The following is a 22,205-nucleotide window of genomic DNA, read 5'->3' as shown; positions in this document are numbered from 1 at the left end:
TGGGATAGCTGGAGCTACCAGGCTGAAGGTTTCTTAATCACCCATTTAAACATCGTTAGGAGTGTGTGCCTAGTGGCTCTAGCTGCCCCAGGTGAAGACATCTTCTCCCCCCACCTGAAGACCATCCCAAAGACTGTGTTTTGTTTTTGTTTTTTTGCCATCTGGGGAGTGCACCCCAAGAAAAACACCCACCCATCGCTGTGAGGGGAGACCTGCCCTCGCAGCCTCCCTCTTTCCCGCACCCCCTTTCTCTATCTCTCTCTCTCTCTGTCTCTCCCCTCTCTCTCTGAGAGCCCTTCCTCCTAATTTAAAAAAAAACAAACAAAAAAAAAACAACTGAGCAGAGGGAGCAAGGCCCCTCCCCAATTGCCAACTAGGGGAGAGGTGTGCCTCGTTAAGAGCTCCTCTGCTCAGTCTTATTATACGAGGCCAATTAAGACCATTAAGGCCTGTGACTTTGGGGTGGGTGTAGCCCTTAAAGGGACCCCGTGATGGCGACCCCATCCACGCCGGTGGCAGGGCCAGCTAGGACTTATGCGCAGGCGGCATCCACATCCACGGCGCCTCCTGCGCCACCTGCTGCCCTGCCACCATTCAAACTAATAACTAAAAAACACGGGGTCAAGAGCTACACTCACCCCACAATGAGCATCGAGGAGTGCGTGCGGGCGATGGCTGGGGTAGTCGGCCCCTCGGCCATTGTCGCAGCCTCCAAGATGTCTGGGAAGGCCGTGTTCTTCCTGGGGTCGGAGCGGGCTGTGTCCCTGCCCCTCGAAAAGGGGCTCACGGTGGGCGGGACGTTCCTGCCGGTGGACCCTCTCGAGGCCACCGCGCAGAGGGTCATCATATCAAACGTCCCACCCTTTGTTCCCGCTGAGCTCCTCCTCCCTCACCTACACCAACTGGAGGAGGTAAGGTCGGGGATCAACCCCATACCGCTCGGCCTCAGGGAGAGCAGCCTGCGCCACGTGTTCTCCTTCCGCCGCCAGCTCTTCGTCCGGCGGAGGAGACGACGGAGGGGAACTTTAATGTGGTGCACGAGGGGACTGCCTACCGCGTCTTTTGGACGTCGGACGGCGTGCGGTGCCATGCCTGCAGGGAGGTGGGGCACGTTCGCAAGAACTGCCCTGCCTCCAAGGCCGCCAAACCACCGAAGGCGGCCAAGGCTGGCGCCACCGCCACCCCTCCCCCTAGTTGCGTCCGCGTGCCGGGAGCCGTAGGTGCACGGGCATCGTCGGAGGCCTTTGTTTTTATGGCCTCCGGCAGGGGGGAAGGAGAGCGTCCGACCGGAAAGAAGGCGCGGAACAAGGCGAAACATCTAGAGGCGGGTCCCCTCGGTGCGCCAGAAAGTTTGACCACCGCGCTCGGCCCAACCCAGTCACCGGCGAGCGCGGGGTGCCCTGAGCCTGTGCCCGAGCCCTTGAACAAAACCACAGAGGGGCCCGGGCGCGGGCAAGAAAAGGAAAAGGAAAAGGGGGGGCGGAGCGGGAGGCCTCGGCAGACATGGAGGTCTCCCTGCCTCCGCGCACCCCCAGCAACAAAAGGAGGTGCCGCTCCGTTGAGGCGGAGGGGGAACAACATCCCTCCGCGGAGGAGTCGGTGCCCGCCGCGTGTCCCGCGTCCCCCACCAGCGCCCCCAAGCTGCGCTGTAGGCGCGAGGAGTCTGTCCCCGGGGAGGGTGAGACAGTCGAGGCTGCCCAGCCTCTGCCTCCCGGGGATGGCGTGGAAGATCTGCCTGTCGTGGGGGGCGTGGGGATCGCGGAGGAATGCATTGCCGCCGGGCCGGGCGTCCCGGGGACTGAGGCGGGCGGGGCCGAAAAGGCCGTACCTGAGCCCGCCCAGCCAATATCCAACTTCCCCCGGGATTTGCTCAGCCCGGAAGAAACCGAAATTAATGATTTTAATGACACTGTAAATGCTGGGCCGGGGGGTGGCAGCGGGGAGGGGGAGGAACACCCACCCTCGCCCCCTACTTTGGAGCTGGAGCACTTGGAGGGCCTGGGGATTACCTATGGCCGGGTCTCTCCTTGTTCCCCGGTTCCGGGGGCGGAGGGGGAACCCCTTCCGCTGTCGTTTCCCGACCCAGCACCATTTTTAAAAGAGCCCAGTGGGGACTCCTCTGCCGACGATCCTGGGGGTGGGATCGGGGCAGAACCAGGGCCGGTTGGAGTGGCCGGGTCATTTGCCGTACCATGTGCGGTCGATGGGCCGGCTGCTGGCGGCCACCTCCCGGAGGAGGACGGGGACTCGGTGGGGGACGCGGGAGAAAATCTAGAGACCACCGCCAGCGAGGCGGTGGATCTGCTCGCGGCCGCCGCTGAGACCATCCTCATTCCTGCAAAGGAACTCCGGGACTTTTTGGCCCAGAGCCGGGGTCACTGCAACCAAGCCCGACTGGCCCTGGAAAAATGGTCCGAGCCAGAGCTGATCAAGGGGTCCGTCCGCGCCGCCGCTAAAACCTTGGCCGCGGGCGGGCCCTTGACAAAGGCGCAACACCTTGAGCAGCGCGAGCTCGAGGGACTCCTCGCTGGGCTGCGGAGGGAGTGGAGTTCAACAAAAGACTCCGCTCCCTCCCCCACAATAGGTTAAGGTAGAGGTTGCACTATGCTTTTGCCATGAAGATAACCATAGCCAGCCTCAACATCAACGGCGGCAGAGGGGCACGCCGTAGATTTGACAATTTCTCGCTCCTGCGGGAGGGGAAATATGCGGTGTGCTTCCTGCAAGAAACCCACACCGTTCCGGGAGATGAAGCCACGTGGCTCCTGGAATGGCAAGGAGAGGTCCGCATGAGCCACCTCACCGCCACTTCTAGTGGGGTGGCCATCTTGCTGGGCCCGCATTTTCAGCCGGAGATCTTGGGGGTCGAGGAGCCCGTGCCAGGCTGCTCGCTGCACGTAGCGGTTCGCCTGGGGGATGTGCCGCTCCATCTCGTGAACGTGTACGCCCCTCAGCCCGGCCCGCAGCAAACGCGCTTCATTGAAGAGGTGTCCGCTCTCCTTGGCTCCGTCGACGTCGGCGACTGCATTGTCCTCGGGGGGGATTTTAACTGCACCCTCGAGGCGAGGGACCGCTCCGGTGCCCCGCAGTGCATGACGACGATGGAGAAGTTGAGGGACCTGGTCGGGTCCTTTGACTTGGTGGATGTCTGGCGAAATCTCCACCCCGACTCCAGCGCCTTTACTTGGGTGAGGCCTGGAGTAGGATGGTCTAGAGTCGACCGCCTTTACGTGTCTCGGGCGTACGTTTCCTGCGTCCCGGCGGCCTCCATGCGGCCGGTGCCGTGTTCGGACCACCACCTGGTGTGGGCGGAGCTCGCTTCGCTCCGCGCGAGGACTGGGTCCGCGTACTGGCACTTTAACAACCGGCTGCTGGAGGACGTGCGGTTCCAGGACTCGTTCCGTCGATTCTGGTCCGACTGGAGAAGGAAGCAGGAGGGCTTCCCCTCCTTGAGGCTATGGTGGGACGTGGGCAAGGCTCACGTCCGCGTCTTCTGTCAAGAGTATGCGAGGGGGTCGACCAAGAGGTGGGCGGCCAGGGTCGGGCGCCTAGAAAAAGAGGTGCTCGACCTGGAATCCCGTCTCGGTCAAGTCGTCGAGGACCCGGCCCTGCGGACGGTGTACGAAGCGAAGAAGGCCGCGCTGAAGGACCTGCAGCTCGTCGGGTCCCAAGGCGCGTTCGTGAGGTCGCGGATCCGGTTCCTGCGGGATCTGGACCGCGGCTCCCCCTTCTTCTACTCGCTGGAAAAAAGGCAGAGTGTCCGTAAGCAGCTCTTGACGCTGCTGGCCGACGACGGCTCTCTCTTCTCGGATCCGGAGGGCGTCAACAACAGGGCCCGTGAATATTACGGGGCTCTGTTCTCTCCGGATCCGTCCAGCGAGGAAGCGCGTAGAGTTTTGTGGGAGGACCTGCCGAAGGTCAGCCCGGAGGGCGCCGAAAATCTGGAAGCTGCGCTAAGCCTGGCGGAGCTGACCGGCGCCCTCGACCAGCTCTCGAGGGGGAAATCCCCGGGGCTGGACGGGCTGACCGTGGAGTTCCACAGGGCGTTCTGGGACGTCCTGGGGGGCGACTACGCGCGGGTCCTGGGGGAAAGTCTGGCAACCGGGGAGATGCCCCTCTCTTGGCGCAGGGCAGTCATCGTCCTGCTGCCTAAGAAGGGCGATCTCCGCCTCCTGAAGAACTGGCGCCCGGTCTCCCTCCTCAGCACGGACTACAAAATCTTCGCCAGGGCGATGTCTGCTCGCCTTGGTGCCGTGCTGGACCACATGATCCACCCCAACCAGTCCTACACGGTCCCGGGCCGGACAATCCACGACAACATCCATCTGGTCCGGGACCTCATCCATCATTCCCAGGAGGCTGGTCTGCTGGTCGCCTTCTTATCTCTCGACCAAGAGAAGGCGTTCGACAGGGTGGATCACGATTATCTGCTCGGAACTCTGCGCGCTTTCGGGTTCGGGACGCATTTTGTCGCCCGGATCCGACTTTTATACGCCGCCGCGGAGTGTCTGATTAAGGTTAACGGGTCCTTGACGGCGCCCCTTCGCTTTAGGAGAGGGGTGCGCCAGGGATGCCCCATGTCCGGCCAGTTATATGCCATCTGCGTGGAGCCTTTCCTGCGCCTCTTGCGGACGAGGTTGACGGGAATGGCTCTGCAAGGGCCGGGCGTGGAGGTCGTCCTCTCGGCTTACGCCGATGACGTGCTCCTCACGGTAGAGGATCCCGCTGACCTGCGGAGGATGCGTGAGTGCCAAGAGATTTACTCGGCCGCATCCTCCGCCAGAATCAACTGGGAGAAATGTTCCGGACTCCTGGTGGGTCAGTGGCGGGTGGACTCCCTGCCGGAGGAGCTCAGGCCTTTTGCCTGGAGCACGACCCATCTCCTCTATCTGGGAGTCTACCTTAGCCCCGACGAGGGAGCCTGGCCGGCGAACTGGCAGGAGCTGGAGGCCAAGGTCGCCGCTCGCCTAGGGCGCTGGACAGGACTGCTCCGAGTGCTGTCCTACAGGGGTCGAGCGCTAGTCATAAACCAGCTGGTGGCCGCAATGTTGTGGTACCGGCTGGTCACTTTGACCCCTCCCCCTGCGTTTGTCGCCAAGATACAGAAGAAGCTGGTGGACTTCTTCTGGAACAACAGGAAGCACTGGGTCTCTGCCGCGGTCTTGAGTCTCCCGCTTGAGGAGGGCGGTCAGTCGTTGGTGTGCGTCAGCGCCCAGCTCGCGGCTTTCCGTCTTCAGACCCTGCAGAGATATCTTTACGTCGAGCCCCCTCCTAGGTGGTGCGCTCTGGCGACGTATTTCTTCCGCCAGCAGCGCGACCTCAATTACGACACGCAGCTCCTGTTTGTGAACTTGGGGGGTGTCAGGACCACCCTCCGGGAGCTGCCTGTCTTTTACAGGGACCTCATCAGGGTCTGGAACAAAGTCTCCACCAAGCGCAGCTCTCCGCCGGCTGGAGTGGCGGCTGTCCTGCAGGAGCCGCTGTTCGGGAATCCGTATCTCCACGACCGAGGGTTTATGTGGCGGTCGGAAGAGAGGGCTGTGGCTGGTGAGGTGACCAGGGTCAGGGACCTGCTCGATGACGGAGGAGCGGGCTGGATGACGCCAGGCACGCTGGCGCGGCGCCTAAATTCAGCCGACGTCCGCCACGCGGCCGAAGCCATCGAGTCGCTAAAAACAGCTTTGGGCCCGGACTCTGTTAGGTGCATCGAGGAGGCTCAAGCACGTGGGGAGATCCCGTCCGAACTGACCCCCGTCCGGACGGAATTCCTCATTGGCGCCAAATCCCGGAACCTCCCTCGGGGGCGGGCGCCTCACAACTTGAGCCGCCTCGGGGAAATCCCCTCCGTGCCTTTCAGTTCCGCACGGAGGGGTTTCCTGTACGGGCTGCTCCTGCACACTCTCAACTTTGCCATCCTCGCCGGCCGTCCGAACACGCCATGGCATACCATCTTGCCGTCCGGAGGAGGCGGGGGTCCCCGATGGAGGGCACTCTATGCGGGAGTCCTCCCACTATTCATCGGGGACTTGGCCCGGAGGATGGTGCACGGAGCAGTGCCGTGCAACAAATTTTTAAGCCGGTTCACGGACTCCCAGGCCGCCTGCAATTTCTGCGGTCTGGAGGAGTCCGTGTTCCATGTTTTTACTGAGTGCACGAGGTTGCAGCCTCTGTTTCATTATCTAAAGGGGCTGCTCCTGAAATTCTGGCTGCACTTCAGTCCCACTCTCCTGATCTTTGGGCACCCTGTGCGGAGGGGAGCAGGTAGGTCCGAGGGCCTCCTCGTAGGACTGCTCCTGGGCACGGCCAAGGGTGCCATCAGCCGGTCCAGGCAGCAGGCGGTCGAGGGGGTCGTTCAACCTGACTGCCTGCCTCTCTTCCGCTCTTACATCCGGTCCAGGGTGTCCTTGGAGATGGAGCACGCGGTGTCCACCGGTACGCTCGCGGCCTTCCGCGAGAGGTGGGCACCGGAGGGACTGGAGTGCATCATCACGCCCGGCAACCAAATTTTAATTTGATTTTATGTTTTAAAGTTTAATTTGTTTTAATTGCCGGTGCTTTTAGTGTCCCCCTCCCCTTTTATAGGGGGCACTGGAAAAAATGTGATTTTAGCGCCCAAAAAAAAACCCCCCAAAAAAAAGAAAAACACAAAAAAAAAACACAAAAAAGAAAAAAATGGCCTTGTAAATGTCTGCTGTGTCATCCAGGGCGGGTGGCATGGTTTAAATGTTTTATGTTTTACAGGTAGACTCAAAGAGTTTCATGCACAAGGACCCCCAGGTCCTTCTGCACCACAGCATGTTGTAATTTCTCCCCATTCAAATAATATTCCCTTTTACTGTTTTTTTTTCCCAAGGTGGATGACCTCACATTTACCGACATTTTTTCCATCTGCCAAACCTTAGCCCATTCGCTTAACCTATCTAAATCTCTTTGCAGCCTCTCTGTGTCCTCTACACAACCTGCTTTCCCACTAATCTTTGTGTCATCTGCAAATTTTGTGACACTACACTCTGTCTCCTCTTCCAGGTCATCTATGTATATTGTAAACAGTTGTGGTCCCAGCACCGATCCCTGTGGCACACCACTAACCACTGATTCCCAACCCGAAAAGTACCCATTTATCCCGACTCTCTGCTTTCTGTTAGCCAGCCAATTCTCGATCCATGCTAATATATTTCCTCTGAGTCCACGTACCTTTATCTTCTGCAGTAACCTTTTGTGTGGCACCTTATCGAATGCCTTTTGGAAATCTAAATACACCATATCCATCGGTACACCTCTATCCACCATGCTCGTTATATCCTCAAAGAATTCCAGTAAATTAGTTAAACATGATTTCCCCTTCATGAATCCATGTTGCATCTGCTTGATTGCACTATTCCTATCTCGATGTCCCACTATTTCTTCCTTATTGATAGCTTCAAGCATTTTCCCCACTACAGATGTTACACTAACCAGCCTATAGTTACCTGTCTTTGTCTGCCCCCTTTTCCAAACAGAGGCGTTACATTAGCTGCTTTCAAATCCGATGGTACCTCTCCAGAGTGCAGAGAATTTTGGTAGATAAGACGAATGCATCTGCTATAACTTCCGCCATCTCTTTTAATACCCTGGGATGCATTTCATCAGGACCAGGGGACTTGTCTACCTTGAGTCCCATTAGCCTATCCAGCACTACCCCCCTAGTGATAGTGATTGTCTCAAGGTCCTCCCTTCCCACATTCCCGTGACCAGCAATTTTTGGCATGGTTTTTGTGTCTTCCACTGTGAAGACCGAAGCAAAATAATTGTTTAACGTCTCAGCCATTTCCATATTTCCCATTATTAAATCCCCTTTCTCATCTTCTAAGGGACCAACATTTACTTTAGTCACTCTTTTCCGTTTTATATATCGGTAAAAGCTTTTACTATGTTTTTATGTTTTACGCAAATTTACTTTCGTAATCTATCTTTCCTTTCTTTTTTGCTTTCTTAGTCATTCTTTGCTGTAATTTAAAATTTTCCCAGTCTTCGAGTTTCCCACAAACCTTGGCCACCTTATACGCATTGATTTTTAATTTGATACTCTCCTTTATTTCCTTGGTTATCCACGGCTGGTTATCCCTTCTCTTTCCGCCCTTTTTTTTCACTGGAATATATTTTTGTTGAGCACTCTGAAAGAGCTCCTTAAAAGTCCTCCACTGTTCCTCAATTGTGCCACCGTTTAGTCTGTGTTTCCAGTCTACTTTAGCCAACTCTGCCCTCATCCCACTGTAGTCCCCTTTGTTTAAGCATAGTATGCTCATTTGAGACACTACTTCCTCACCCTCAATCTGTATTACACATTCAACCATACTGTGATCACTCATTCAGAGAGGATCTTTTACCAGGAGATCGTTTATTATTCCTGTCTCATTACACAGGACCAGATCTCAGATAGCTTGCTCCCTTGTAGGTTCTGTAACATACTGTTCTAAGAAACAATCCTGTATGCATTCTATGAATTCCTCCTCAAGGCTACTTGAGGTCGAGATATTTCCTCTTGGGGAAAAGAGAAGCTCATATTATTTCCCTGCCAGATTAGATCTCAGAGAGGTATTGATGGTGGCCATGTTTCATAGCCCAAGCTATGGCCCTTCCCTTCTACTGCACACCTTGAATGCACAAAACCTTCAGTCTTCTCATATAGTAATGACTTGATCACTACTTCTCAATTTCCTATGTGCCCTCTGTGAGAATTAAAATCTTACCAAACATGTTTTTTTACCCTCAATAAACTCTAAAAGGGAGAAATTGCCCCCTTCTTCAATGCCATTTACCGCCTCTAATATGGCGGTAAAGTCTTTCCACCCGATCCGCAATTGCCTCTGAGCCGGGGGCGGCGGGAATAGGTTTCTGCTGTGTCCCGTGTTTCCGCCCTGCCCGGTGCCCCGACCTCTTACTGCCCCGCGGGGGAAATTGCCCCGCAGAAGCATGGCCATCGCTGGTCGGTGCTCTCGACAGCTTCGCAAGGCGGGAAGCTGACAGTGGCTGAGTGGCGTGGCCGCCATTTTGTTTTAATTATAGAAAATGCTGAAAATCTCAGCGGGTCAGGCAGCATCTGTGGAAAGGAAACAAGAGTTAACGTTTTGGGTCGATGACCCTTCGTCAGAACTGGAGAGTGGTCGAAAAGAACAGATTCTTAACAGGCACTGAAAGGGGAAGGGGAAGAAAGAACAAAAGGGAAAGTCTGTGATAGGTTGAAAGACAGGAGGGATTAGAGAGACAAAAGGGATGATGGCCCAAATTCAAATGGTAATGCCAGGAATTCTTCCACCACACTTCCCTCTGATCCCATCCCTTTTTTCAATCTCACCCCCTGCCGTGTTTTCAGTATCCTCCCTGACCTTCCGTTCTCTGACCCCGAACAATCAGTCCTCAGCAAAGGCCTGAGCTTCATCCCCTTACACCCCCACCTCAATGAATTTTGAGCTCGGTTCTGTGGTGTCCTGCACCTTACTACAAACTCACACGAGACATATATATATCAGACACGGTCACTCTGTGACCTTCACCTTTATTCCCAGGACCAAGGAGTGCTGACCCTGGGTGGGACCTCCCCTTTTATACCTGGAAACCCAGGTGAGGAGTGTCTCCCGCAAGTTCACCCCGTGGTCAGAGTGTGCATTCCTAGGGTACAGGTACAGTGTACATGAGTTACAGTTACATGACAATGTCATTGCAAGATGGTTAAATACATGACATCAGCTCCCCCCTCAAGTCTTTTAGTTTCAGAGGTTAAGTCTATCGGGTGGTCGACGCTCTTCGTGGAGCGCCGCAGTTGTGGCTCTGGTGGCTGAGCCTCGGCACGTGTCTCTGTCACTTGAGGTGATTCCGGCCTGTTCGGGCTGGCCGCAGGGACTGTGCATGCTGAGGACTGTCTTTGTTGCTCGTCCGCTGGCAGTGGTGTGGGTGCCATCTCATGCTCTTCTTCAGGTTCCTCCGTGTCTATGCTGAACCTTTTCTTTACTTGGTCCAAGTGTTTGCGATATATCTGCCCATTGTTTAGTCGGACCACCATGACTCTATTCCCTTCTTTGCCAATTACGGTGCGCTCAAGCCACTTGGGTCCCAAAGCATGGTTAAGAACAAATACCGGGTCATCTATTTCTATACACCTCCCCCTTGAGTTTCGATCATGGAGCTCGGTTTGGGACTGGCGCTTACCCTCAACAATGTCTGCCAGGGCTGGGTGAATGAGGGACAGCCGCGTCTTGAGCGTGCGTTTCATGAGGAGTTCAGCTGGCGGGACTCCCGTGAGCGAGTGCGGGCAGGACCTGTAGGCCAGCAGGATGCGTGATAGGCGGGATGTAGGGAGGGTCCTTGGATGCGTAGCATGCCCTGTTTTATGACTTGGACCGCCCGTTCCGCCTGGCCATTGGAAGCCGGCTTGAACGGCGCGGTCTAGATGTGCTTGATACTATTGCCCGACATAAACTCCTGGAATTCATGGCTGGTGAAACACGGGCCATTGTCGCTGACCAGCGTGTCCGGCAAGCCGTGGGTCACGAAAACCACACACAGACTCTCCACGGTGATGGATGTCGTGCACGAGTTCAATATGATGCACTCGATCCACTTCGAGTATGCATCGACAACGATCAGGAACATTTTCCCCATGAACGGGCCCGCATAGTCTACGTGAATACGTGACCATGGTCTGGTGAGCAAGGGCCATGGGCTGAATGGGGCCTCCCTGGGGGCATTGCCCAGCTGTGCACATGTCGTGCACCTGCGAACCCAGTGTTCCAGCTCTGAGTCAATCCCCGGCCACCATACATGTGACCGGGCAATGGCCTTCATTAACACGATGCCAGGGTGCTCGCTGTGGAGTTCCCTGATGAACACTTCCCTTCCTTTCTGGGGCATGGCTACCCGGCTGCCCCATAGCAGGCAGTTGGCTTGGATGGAGAGCTCATCCATCCGTCTCTGAAATGGTCTGACTTCCTCGGGGCACGCCTTGTGTGCGGGTGCCCAATCCCCAGTCAGGACACATTTCTCGATCATGGATAGGAGGGGGTCCCTGTTAGTCCAGAGTTTGATCTGGTGGGCTGTGATGGGGGAGCCCGCATTGTCAAAAGCCTCAACAGCCATGATCATCTTGGCGCTCTGCTCCGACGCCCCTCGGTGGTGGCCAGTGGGAGCCTGCTGAGCGCGTCAGCGCAATTTTCGGTGCCTGGCCAGTGCTGTATCCTGCAGTCATACACAGCCAGCATGAGGGCCCAGCGTTGTATGCGAGCTGACGCATTGGCGTTGACAGCCTTGCTGTCGCACAACAAAGATGTTAACGGCTTGTGGTCCGTCCCTAGCTCGAACTGTCTACCAAAAAGGTACTGGTGCATCTTTTTCACACCGTAAACACACGCGAGTGCTTCCTTCTTGACCAGGAAGTATCCACGCTCTGCCTGGGAGAGCGACCTGGAGGCGTAAGTCACTGGTTGGAGTCGGCCGTCATCGTTACCCTGCTGCAACCCCGTAGGATGACGCATCACATGTTAAAACCAGTTTTTTTACAGGGGTCATACAACGTCAACAGTTTGTTGGAACACAGCAGGTTCCTCGCCTTATTGAAAGCCTGTTCTTGACAGTCCCCCCAAAACCATTCACAACCTTTCGCAGGAGCATGTGTAATGGTTCCAACAATGTGCTTAAATTCGGCAGAAAGTTCCCGAAATAGTTCAAAAGTCCCAGAAATGATCGCAACTCCGACGTGTTGCCGGGCCTGGGCGCCCGGTGGATGGCCTCCTTTTTTGGTTCAGTGGGCCGGATCCCGTCTGCGGCAACCCTCCTGCCCAAAAACTCGACCTCTCGGGCCAAAAACACACACGTGGCCTTTTTCAGCCGCAAGCCTACCCGATCTAATCGGCGTAGCACCTCCTCCAGGTTGTGGAGTTGTTCTTCGGTGTCTCGACCCGTTATGAGAATGTCGTCTTGGAATACGATCGTTCCAGGAATGGATTTGAGCAAGCTTTCCATGTTTCTCTTAAAGATGGCTGCTGCCGAACGAATGCCAAATGGACACCTGTTGTAGACAAATAATCCCTTGTGTGTCGTGATGGTGGTCAGAAGCTTAGATTCTTCAGCCAGTTCCTGAGTCATGCAGGCCGAAGTGAGGTCCAACTTCGTGAACAGCTTGCCACCTGCCAGCATAGCAAAAAGGTCCTCCGCTCTCGGAAGCGGATATTGGTCTTGCAGCGATACTCGGTTGATGGTGGCTTTGTAGTCACTGCAAATCCTAACCGAGCCATCTGCTTTGAGGACGGGAACGATGGGACTTGCCCAGTCACTGAATTCAACGGCCGAAATTATGCCCTCTCTGAGCAGCCTGTCTAGTTCACATTCAATTTTTTCACGCATCACATACGACACCGCTCTGGTCTGGCATCCGGAGTGATGCGTATCATTACTTTAGTGCCCTTGAACGTTCCGACACCAGGTTGAAACAGTGACCCGAATTTTTGCAGGACCTGTGAGCATGAATTTCGCTCCACGGATGAAATGGCGTGCACATACCCCCATTTCCAATTCATCTCAGCTAGCCAACTCCTCCCCAAAAGCACGGGGTAATTTCCCGGAATGATCCAGAGTGACAGCTGGTTCTGTAATCCATTGTGTGTTACCACCAAGTTTGCACTGTCCAGCACTGAGATGATCCCTTTGGTGTACGTCCGTAGCTGCGTCTCAATGCGTTACAGTTTGGGCCTGCTAGCTCTGTGTGGCCATAGTCTCTCAAATTGTTGGGCGCTCATGAGTGACTGTCTAGCTCTCGTATCCAGCTCCATGTGCACCGGGATGCCATTCAGTAAGACTTTTATCATCATGGGTGGCGTTTTAGTGTATGAGCTGTGGACGTCAACCACATGAACCTGCTGGACTTCAGCATCTATGGCTTTACCCCAGGCCTCATCCTGCATCGTCTGGTTTTTCTGTCTCGCAGATTAGCATCACTACTGCATATTTGCACACCCTGGCCAAGTATCCACTGACATTACAAATCCTGTAGGTATATTGCTGGAACCTGCAGCTTTTCGCAGTGTGTCTACCCGCTCACCTCTGGCATGAGCTGAGATTGAGATTGCTGTTAACAAAAGGACTATTACCAGGCATTCCTCTCTGATTGCCCATTTGGCTGTTTCTGATGGTGGGTGTTAATGGTCCCATCGTGGGACGCATTGTTCCTCGAGATGGCGTGAATTACCGATCCCCTTTCCATTGTCCTTGTTGCGGGCCCAGCCTAGAGCCTGTTGCTGCCTGGGCAGTTTCGAAATGTCCTTGCCCGCCTGCGGGGTCCCGAGCCGCGTTCACCATGTTAACTCCCTGGTCCGTCGCCACGTTTGGACCAGGGCTGCGCGCGTAAATTAGCTTGGTCTCCTCTTCCCCTGCCATAAAGGTCTGAGCTATCAACGCCGCCCCTTCTAAAGTCAAGTCCTTTGTCTTTATGAGCTTCCTGAAAATGCCGGCATGATTAATGCCCTCGATGAAAAAGTCCTTTAACATCTCCCCCCTGCAGGCATCGGAGAACTTACAGAGACTGGCCAAGCGCCGCAGTTCCGCCACGAAGTCCGAGACGTTTTGTCCCTCCCGACGCCGGTAAGAGTAGAACCGGTGCCGGGCCATGTGTACGCTACTCACCGGCTTGAGATGTTCACTGATCAGCTGGCTGAGCTCTTCAAAGGGCTTGTCCACCGGCTTTTGGGGTGCGAGCAGGTCCTTCATCAGCGCATACATCTGTGGACCACAGCTGGTCAGTAGATGCACCCTCCGCTTGTCAGCCGCTGTCTCTTCCAGCCAGTCCTTTGTGACAAAGCTCTGCTGGAGTCTTTCCACGAAGTCGTCCCAGTCCTCACCCACACAGTAACGTTCCTCTGTGCCACCGGTGGCCATCCTCGTGGTTCGGTGATTCCCTTTTCTCGTCGCCAAATGTGGTGTCCCTGCACCTTACCACAAACTCACACGAGGCATAGATATATCAGACACGGTCACTCTATGACCTTCACTTTTATTCCCAGGACCAAGGAGTGCTGACCCTGGGTGGGACCTTCCCTTTTATACCTGGAAACCCAGGTGAGGAGTGTCTCTTGCAAGTTCAACCCCTGTGGTCAGGGTGTGCATTTCTAGAGTACAGGTACAGTGTACATGAGTTACAGTTACATGACTATGTCATTGCAAAATGGTTAAATACATGACAGGTTCGATGCTGAGCTCTTTTTCCGCCGCCTTCGCCTTCGTGCCCACTTCTTCGGCCAGGAGTCTTCCCCTGCACAGCTGACCCTTTCTCCCGTTTTCAGAATTCTCGCTCTACCTGGACCCTTCCCTCTGACCTCTGACCCTCCCTAGATCTCTTCATGCAAACTGCCGATGGGGCATCGGCCGTCTCAATTTCTCTGCTCCCCTCACTCACTCCAACCTACCTCCCCCTGAACTTGCAGCACTCCGCTCGCTCAGATCCAACCCTAACCTTGTCATCAAACCTGCTGACAAGGGTGGTGCTGTTGTTGTTTTGCAAACCGACCTCTACCTTGCAGAGGCTGATCGCCAAATCTCTGACACCTCCTCCTACCTTCCCCTGGACCATGACACCTCTATTGAACATCAAGCTATAATTTCCCAGACCCACTGACCTCATCTCCTCTGGAGATATTTCCTCCAAAGCCACCAACCTCATAGTTCCCCAACCACGTACTCCCCGCTTCTACATCCTTCCCAAGATCCACAAACAGGATCGTTTCAGCCTGTTCTTGCCCCACAGAACTTATTTCTTCCTATCTTGACTTTATTTTTTCTCCCCTTGTCCACTCTCTTCCCACCTACACCCACGACTCCTCCGATGCCCTCCGTCACTAACAGTTTTCAAGTTTCCCAGCCCCAACCGTTCCTTTTCACCATGGACGTCTAATCTCTCTACACTTCCATCCCCCACCAGGATGGCCTGAGGGCGCTCTGCTTCTTCCTCGAGCAGAGGCCCAACCAGTCCCCATCCCCCAACCACCCTCCTCCGCCACCTGGCTGAACTTGTTCTTACATTGAACAACTTCTCCTTTAACTCCACTCACTTCCTCCAAATTAAAGGTGTTGCTATGGGAACCCACATGGGTCCTAGCTATGCCTGCCTTTCCGTGGGATATGTGGAACATTCTTTGTTCCAGTCTTACTCGGGTCCCCTCCCTCACCTCTTTTCCGGTACATTGATGAATGTATCGGTGCCGTGTCCTGCTCCTGTCCTGAACTTGAAAATGTCATTCACTTTGCATTCAATTTCCACCCTTCCCTCACCATCACATGGTCCATCTCCGACGCTTCCCTTCCTCGACTCCTCCATCTCCATCTAAGGGGATAGGCTTTCGTCCAATATCCACTATAAGCCTGACTCCCACAGCTACCTGAACTACACTTCCTCCCACCCCGCATCCTGTAAGGACTCCATCCATTCTCTCAGTTTCTCCGTCTCCGTTGATCTGCTCTGATGACGCCATCTTTCACACTAGTGCCTCTGATATGTCTTCCTTTTTCCTCAACAGAGGATTCCCCTCTGCCGTGGTTAACACGGCCCTTGATCACATCGTTCTATTTCCCGCACCTCTGCTCTCATCCCTTCCCCTCCCTCTCAGAAACACGACAGGGTTTCCCTTGTCCTCACCTTTCACCCCACCAGCCTCCACGTTCAATGGATCATCCTCTGCCATTTCCGCCACCTCCAGCGTGATCCCACCACCAATCACATTTTTCCCTCCCCTCTCAGCATTCTGAAGTGACCGCTCCCTCCGCGAAACCCTGGTCATTCCGCAGTCACCCCCAGCACCCGCTCCCCTTCACACGGCACCTTTCCGTGCAAGCGCAGGAGATGCAACACCTGCCCTTTTATCTCCTCCCTTCTCAATATCCAGGGCTACAGATACCCCTTCCAGGGGAAAGAGCCATTTACTTGTACTTCTTTCAATTTAGTTACTGTATTCGCTGCTCACAATGTGGTCTCCTCTACATTGGGGAGACCAAGCGTTGACTGGATGGCCACTTTGAGGAACACCTCCTTTCACTCCGCAAATGTGACCCTGAGCTTCTGGTCGCCTGTCACTTTAATTCTCCGGGCCACTCCCAATCTGACCTCTCCGTCCTCGGCCTCCTACACTGTTCCATCGAAGCTCAACGCAAGCTCGAGGAACAGCACCTCATCTTTTGTTTAGGCACTTTACAACCTTCTGGACTCAACATCGAGTTCAATAATTTCAGAGCGTAACTGCTGCCAATCTTTGGCTCCCTTCCCCCCCCCCCCGCTCCCCGTGCCTGTTTCTTTCTTTTTTTCTCTCCTTGTCGCTAATGGCAGTTGGTCATAATCCCACCATTCACACCCTATCTTGACCAATGTTTTTCTAACTACTGACATTACCATTTGAATTTGGACGAGCATCCCTTTTGTCTCTCTAATCTCTCTTATCTTCCAACCTATCACAGACCTTCCCTTTTGTTCCTTGAACACTGACAAAGGGCCATCGATCTGAAACGTTAAATCTGCTTCCTCTCAACAGATGCTGCCTGACCTGCTGAGATTTCCAGCATTTTCTGTTTTTATTCCAGATTCCAGCGTCCGCAGTATTTTGCTTTTGTATTTTGTTTTAATTGTCGGCTGACTCCTGAGTTGGCCCGACAATGGCAACTGCTGGTTCGGCCGTACTGGCCAAACCCCTCCCTGGTGGCCCAGTGGGCTGCACGTTGGCCTTACATCATCCCTCCCCTTTAAGTGAAGGGAAGAAATGTTGCGACGTGTGAGCACTGACGGCATCACCGCAGCGGCGATGAACAGCACTTCGCTCCCTCGCAAACACGCCCCTACACCTCCTCAAACAGCTCCCAAAAGCCCTGGGAGGCGATGTCAGAGTTAAAGAGACGAATTTTCCAGCTCTTCACTCCGAGTCCCATCGGGCAGTAAATTTCCGGTTAATTCAAAGTGCCCTCCCATATTCCCGGCTGAGGGCAATTTCGGCCCCTAGCTCTCTATATACGTCTATTCAAGAATAGAATATTGTTCCCATATCTGAGAAAACCCTTGTAGCATCTCCGACAGATTACAAGAAATAAATTATATCTCTCTCACCTCTCTCCCTTCCTGCTCCCTACATTATCACCGTGTTGAAAATAGGACTCAAGCTCATTTTTTCCTCAGCACTTCGACTATGTGAAGGTGTTTGCTGCCCTCAGGTCTTGCCTTCATCCTATACTTCAAACCGAGATTGGTCTCATCTAATCACCCGTCAACATCCCATGCTAATCCGACAAGTGCGATATTGTGAGCAGGTAATTGAAGATCACCCACCGGGAACCTGCAGGATCCTTTTTTGTAATAAACAGATCAGCCTTTGATGATGTCATCGGATCCCAACTGCTATTTGAACTGCAGGCCTGAGCAGGGAAGCGGTTTCAGGTCCAGGTCCACCTAGCAGAAAGAAGAGCCGAGGCCAAAAGAGACCCAATTAGCTCTTCTGACCTTTTTTTGACTTTCCTTGTGGGGCCAAGAGAATCAGGAGTGCTTCTCCATCCTCCACAGGAACGTTTAGGCATCCTCTGCCCAGGGTTCCCACGCCCCCAATCGACTTACTTGGGTTCCAGGGGACGTTCCTTTGGTGCCCAGTGGTGGCCTCCCGCCTACCCTCTGCCCCATCCACCCTACCCATTAGTCAGCTACAGTTTTACATCAGTTTTGGGCAGGAAACTGGCTGGGGGCATACAGAATAGGAAATCTCTCAGGCCTCATACTGCTAAGATTAGGAAGGTTTGCTGCCCACTCGGTCCCGCCCCAGTTAAAATCAGGGGTAAAATCTGAGCAAGCTATTAAAATGTCCAAACTTTTAGCATAAGCAATGCAAAACATATTAAATTATGTACCTTTGGTGGCTCCCTGATATCAGGAACCCACCTGTCAAGATCACAAGGCAGGACCTAGGTCTTACTATTCAACAGTGTAGCCTGTTAGTAAATCAAAGCACTGAGAGTTCTTGTTCCAATTGTGACTCCTAGCAAGTATCATAATAGCATTAAATGTTTAAAATTCAGTTTTCAACTAATCAAGATTCAAACCTTGATAGAACAAATTTAATCGTCCTGTAAAACTGATCCTAATACAAAGCATGCTATTAACAGGGATGAATCTCTTAAAATATAACTAGACACGTTGGGCCCAAGTTTTGGCCTCAGTTCTCCTGATTTTTTGGAGCAACTGGTGTGGAACGGAGTATCTTAGAAATTAAAATTCTCAGCATTTAGTTTGCTCCAGTTTTAGTCAGTTAGAACAGTTTCACTTTGGAACAGAATTTTTTTTTCAAAAGGGGGCGTGTCCGGCCACTTACGCATGTTTTCAAAGTTTCGGCAGTGAAAACTTACTCCAAACTAACTTAGAATGGAGTAAGTGAAGATTTTTGTATGCTCGAAAAAACCTTGTCCACACTTTAGAAAATCAGGCGTAGGTTACAAATCAGGCGTAGAGAATGGGGGGGGGGGGGGGTTTAAAGGGAAGTTTACAAACATTAAACACTTCAGTTTTACAAATAAAGAGCCATCATCAATAATAAATGATAAAAACATCAATAAATCAAACAATAAATCAATCAAAAATATTAATAAGAAATAAAAAAATTTTTAAATCAATAAATAAAACATTTTCTACTTACCGACTGCAGCACCGGGAGCCCTCCAACAGCGTGCTGGGATGCCCCCCCGCCCCCACAGTGTGTCTCTATCTCTCTGACTGTCTGTCTGTGTCTCTCACTCTCTGTCCGTCAGTGTCTGTGTTTCTGACAGTGAGGGGAGGGGGGGGAGGGGGAGGAGGGGGGTAGAGGGAGAGAGGGGAGGCAGGGGGAGGGGAGGGAGGGAGGCAGAGGGGAAGGAAGGGATGGGGGAGAAGGGTGGGGGGGGAGAAGGGTGGGGGGAGAGAAGGGGGGAAGGGGGGAGGAGGAGAAGGGGGGAAGGAGAAGGGGGGAAGGAGAAGGGGGGAAGGAGGCTGAACGGGAGGGGAGGCTGAACGGGGGGGGGGGAGGCTGAACGGGCCAGGCCCGGCAGCCGGGCCCGTCCCCAGCACCAGATTTACAGGTAGGTGGCGTTGGGTTGGGTCGGGTCGGGTCCGGGATCGGGAGCGTGGGTCGGGTCGGGGGGAGCGGGGGTCGGGGTTGGGAGCGCGGGTCGGATCGGGTCGGGGCCGGTCCGGGGGGGGGGGGGGGGTGCGGCAGCACGGGTCGGGTCAGGGGGGGGAGGGGGAGAAGGGAGGTCGGTTCGAGTTGGTTCGTGTCGGGGGCGGGGGGAGGGTGGTCAGGTTGGGTCCGGTCCGGGTGGGGTCGGGAGCGCGGGTCGGGTCGGGGGGGGTGGTGGAAGGGAGGTCGGTTCGGTTCGGGTCGGGGGGGAGCACGGGTCGGGTCCAGTCTGGGGGATCGGGTCCGATCCGGTCCGGGGTCGGGGGGGGAAGCGGGAATTAGGTCGGTGTCACGGTCGGGTCCAGTCCGGGGGTGGGGGAGGGTTGGGGGGGAAGCGGGAGTCGAGTCGGGTCGGGAGGAAGCAGGAGCTGGGCGTGGGAGGCAGCCTTATGCACGCAGCCCCAGTGAGGCCATTCGGCCAGAGCTAGGGGCTGCGTGCTTCTGGCCCCTCCCACACAGTTTTGGGCGCCTGGAGCTACTGGACATGCGCGCCCACTGTAGCGCGCATGTGCAGAGGTCCCGGCACTGTTTTCAGCGCAGGGACCTAGCTCCGCCCCCCACAGTTCGTGCTGCGCCGTGACGAGGGCCAGAGGACCTGCAGGGAGCCGGAGAATCTGGAAGATTTTTTTAGGCGCACTTTGTGGCGCGAAAAACGGGCGTCCAGGTGGGGCTGCGCCGTTCTAGGCGCGGCCCGAAACTTGGGCCCGTTGATCCTCAGAAATGATGATTAAAATGATTAAAGTTTGCAAATTGAAATCAAATTTGCATCTAATTAAACTTGTTCTGGTATTTCAAGACTTTTTAATTGACTGTCCCCTTTTTATTTTCTCCTATTTTTCTCACCTCAATGGGTACTCCTCTCCTCCTTTATTTTACCCATTTCTGGTTCTAAGTTATGAATTTAACCAACCTTTGCCATCTTCATGTTGCCCTCTCCTGATTGTGCTGATGATTCTGAGGCCTGGAAAGAGTACCACACCTCTGCTGTTTTCAAATTCTGATGCTGGTCTGGAGAAATGATCCAGCCCACTAACTGTAATCTTTGGTTCAACAGGCTGAAGGACCACAATATATGCAGCGATATCTGAGACACTGATGCAAGTGTCTTCACCGAAACACCTTCCGAGATAAAGAAAACATCAGAGTGAAACATTCACTACCTTAAGGATTAAAGCACATTTTTACAAAGGAAGTTGATTATAATTACATGCAATTGCTTGAGACTGTGATCAGGACCTTGAGATCAAATTCTTTGCAATTCTCTAAATTCCCGTATTTCAACCAGTCTTCCAGTTCTGCTGAACTGAAACATTCTATTCACTGGTTTCTGTCATTTTCCATCTCTAGGGAGATTAAAATGGTAAATGTACCTAAGGTTTATCGTTTTAATGGATCTTGTCTTCTGATGACACATATGGCTTTACAACAGCATAGTCACATTATACAGGTAAAGCTAAGTTGTAGGAAAAACAGTGGAATGCAGCTATTTTTATTGTTTTGATTGTTTCCTTTCCAGTTAGTAGTCCATCTGACACAAAGTTCATTATTAATAGATTGTATACAACAATAGATCTCAACCATTACACAAGAATAAACCAAGTGATGTTAAGTGTACATCTCACAAATTCAAATGGCTAATGAATTGTGGAGACTCAACTCATTGGCATTTTATAAAAAATAAACTGCAAGCCTCATCATGTACCATGTTTATACTTGATTGTCACATTTTAGGATTTTCAGACTATGCCATCATGGCATGTAATAAATGCTAAAATGCTACTGTTTAGCACTTAGCTCTCAATGGATTAAATTCACAGGACAGCAGAACTTGCAAACATGGATTAAGTTTTGAACAGAGCGTCTGAACCAGCATGCCAGTGACTGTCTAGTTTGGCATTCCAGTTATCATTCACACTCATTGCTGCTGCAACAACTCCATTTATTTGAACTCAGCAAGGATATTTTCATATCAGGCTGTTGGATTCCATTCTTGGCAGGGGGCAGTCAGCTTGACTAAAAGCTGACACTGGAGTCAGGCTTTTAAAACAGAGATCTCCAAAATATCAAAGCAGTCAAGCAAACAAAGGGCTAAGAGAAGGATGGAATGCAGGAGAAAGGAGTTAGAAAATTTGCTTTAACTCAAGCAAGATGTCTCACTGAATTGAGGTAGGTTACTATACTCATTATGTTTATATTATTGCACAATGGTAAGTTGTATTGATGAAACTAAGTGAATCCAATTATAAATGTTCTGCATCTTCAACTGATGGCAAATAAATCAGCTTAATGATTCATATCAATTCTCATCTCACTAAGTGTTCCCTCAATTGCCTTCAGATGATTGAAGAAATACATGTGAGAAAGACACAAATATATGGTCCAGATTATAAGGGGGGGGCTGTTGTTACATCCTTGGGGTACACTTTGTACAAGTAGATAAAGGGCTGTGTGAGTCAACTCCCATAAAAGTAAGGCACTGAGACAGTTAAGAGAGTGATTGATGCCATTGAACCCAAAAAGGGAGCTACAGCTGACTCAAATTTGTAATATTCATACTGACCATAGAGTAAGCAAAAATGTACTTGAATATAATTTTCACAATACATTTTTGGCAGTGGAATAAACAAGAATACATTTAACATTTTGATGCTGAAAATAAAATGACAATTTGGGTTTACCCCGACTAAAATAAACATTACATTTCACAGATAACCTACTGGACTTCAGTGGAAATTGTGTAGCGTCGAATACCAGGAGTTGGAAATTGTCTTGAGTTAATGTACGCTACCAACTGCATTCCTCGATTTATGGTGTCAATATCATCTCCTTCCATGACCAGGATCGACTGGGCAGGATTGAAGTGAAACTACAAAAAAAACAAAAAAATGAAGTTGGATTCTCCAACTTGATCACAATCGCTGAAGATTTTAATGAAATAAAACTTCCATTTGTAACGAACGATCTACAGAATTGGGAGGTTCTTGGGTTTCACCAATAAATTCTATGTGAATT

At 52.7% G+C, this 22,205-nt stretch overlaps 1 protein-coding gene across 1 annotated transcript in view; it reads right to left on the bottom strand.

Moving 5' to 3' along the window:
* The window catches only part of clstn2a (calsyntenin 2a), a 405,371-nt gene that overhangs the window by 19,409 nt on the left and 363,757 nt on the right, over positions 1-22,205 (bottom strand). Inside the window, exons 11-12 of the mRNA XM_070884086.1 lie at positions 21,911-22,059; positions 20,104-20,312 (exon numbers count right to left, since the gene is read on the bottom strand). Coding sequence (XP_070740187.1) covers positions 20,104-20,312; positions 21,911-22,059 — 358 coding nt within the window. The remainder of the gene's footprint in view (positions 1-20,103; positions 20,313-21,910; positions 22,060-22,205) is intronic.

Source organism: Pristiophorus japonicus, chromosome 6 (assembly GCF_044704955.1).
Source record: "Pristiophorus japonicus isolate sPriJap1 chromosome 6, sPriJap1.hap1, whole genome shotgun sequence".
In the NCBI taxonomy this organism is placed as follows: Eukaryota; Metazoa; Chordata; class Chondrichthyes; family Pristiophoridae; genus Pristiophorus; species Pristiophorus japonicus.
The sequence above is the reverse complement of the archived record's forward strand: the minus strand, read 5'-3'. Positions and strand labels throughout refer to the sequence as shown.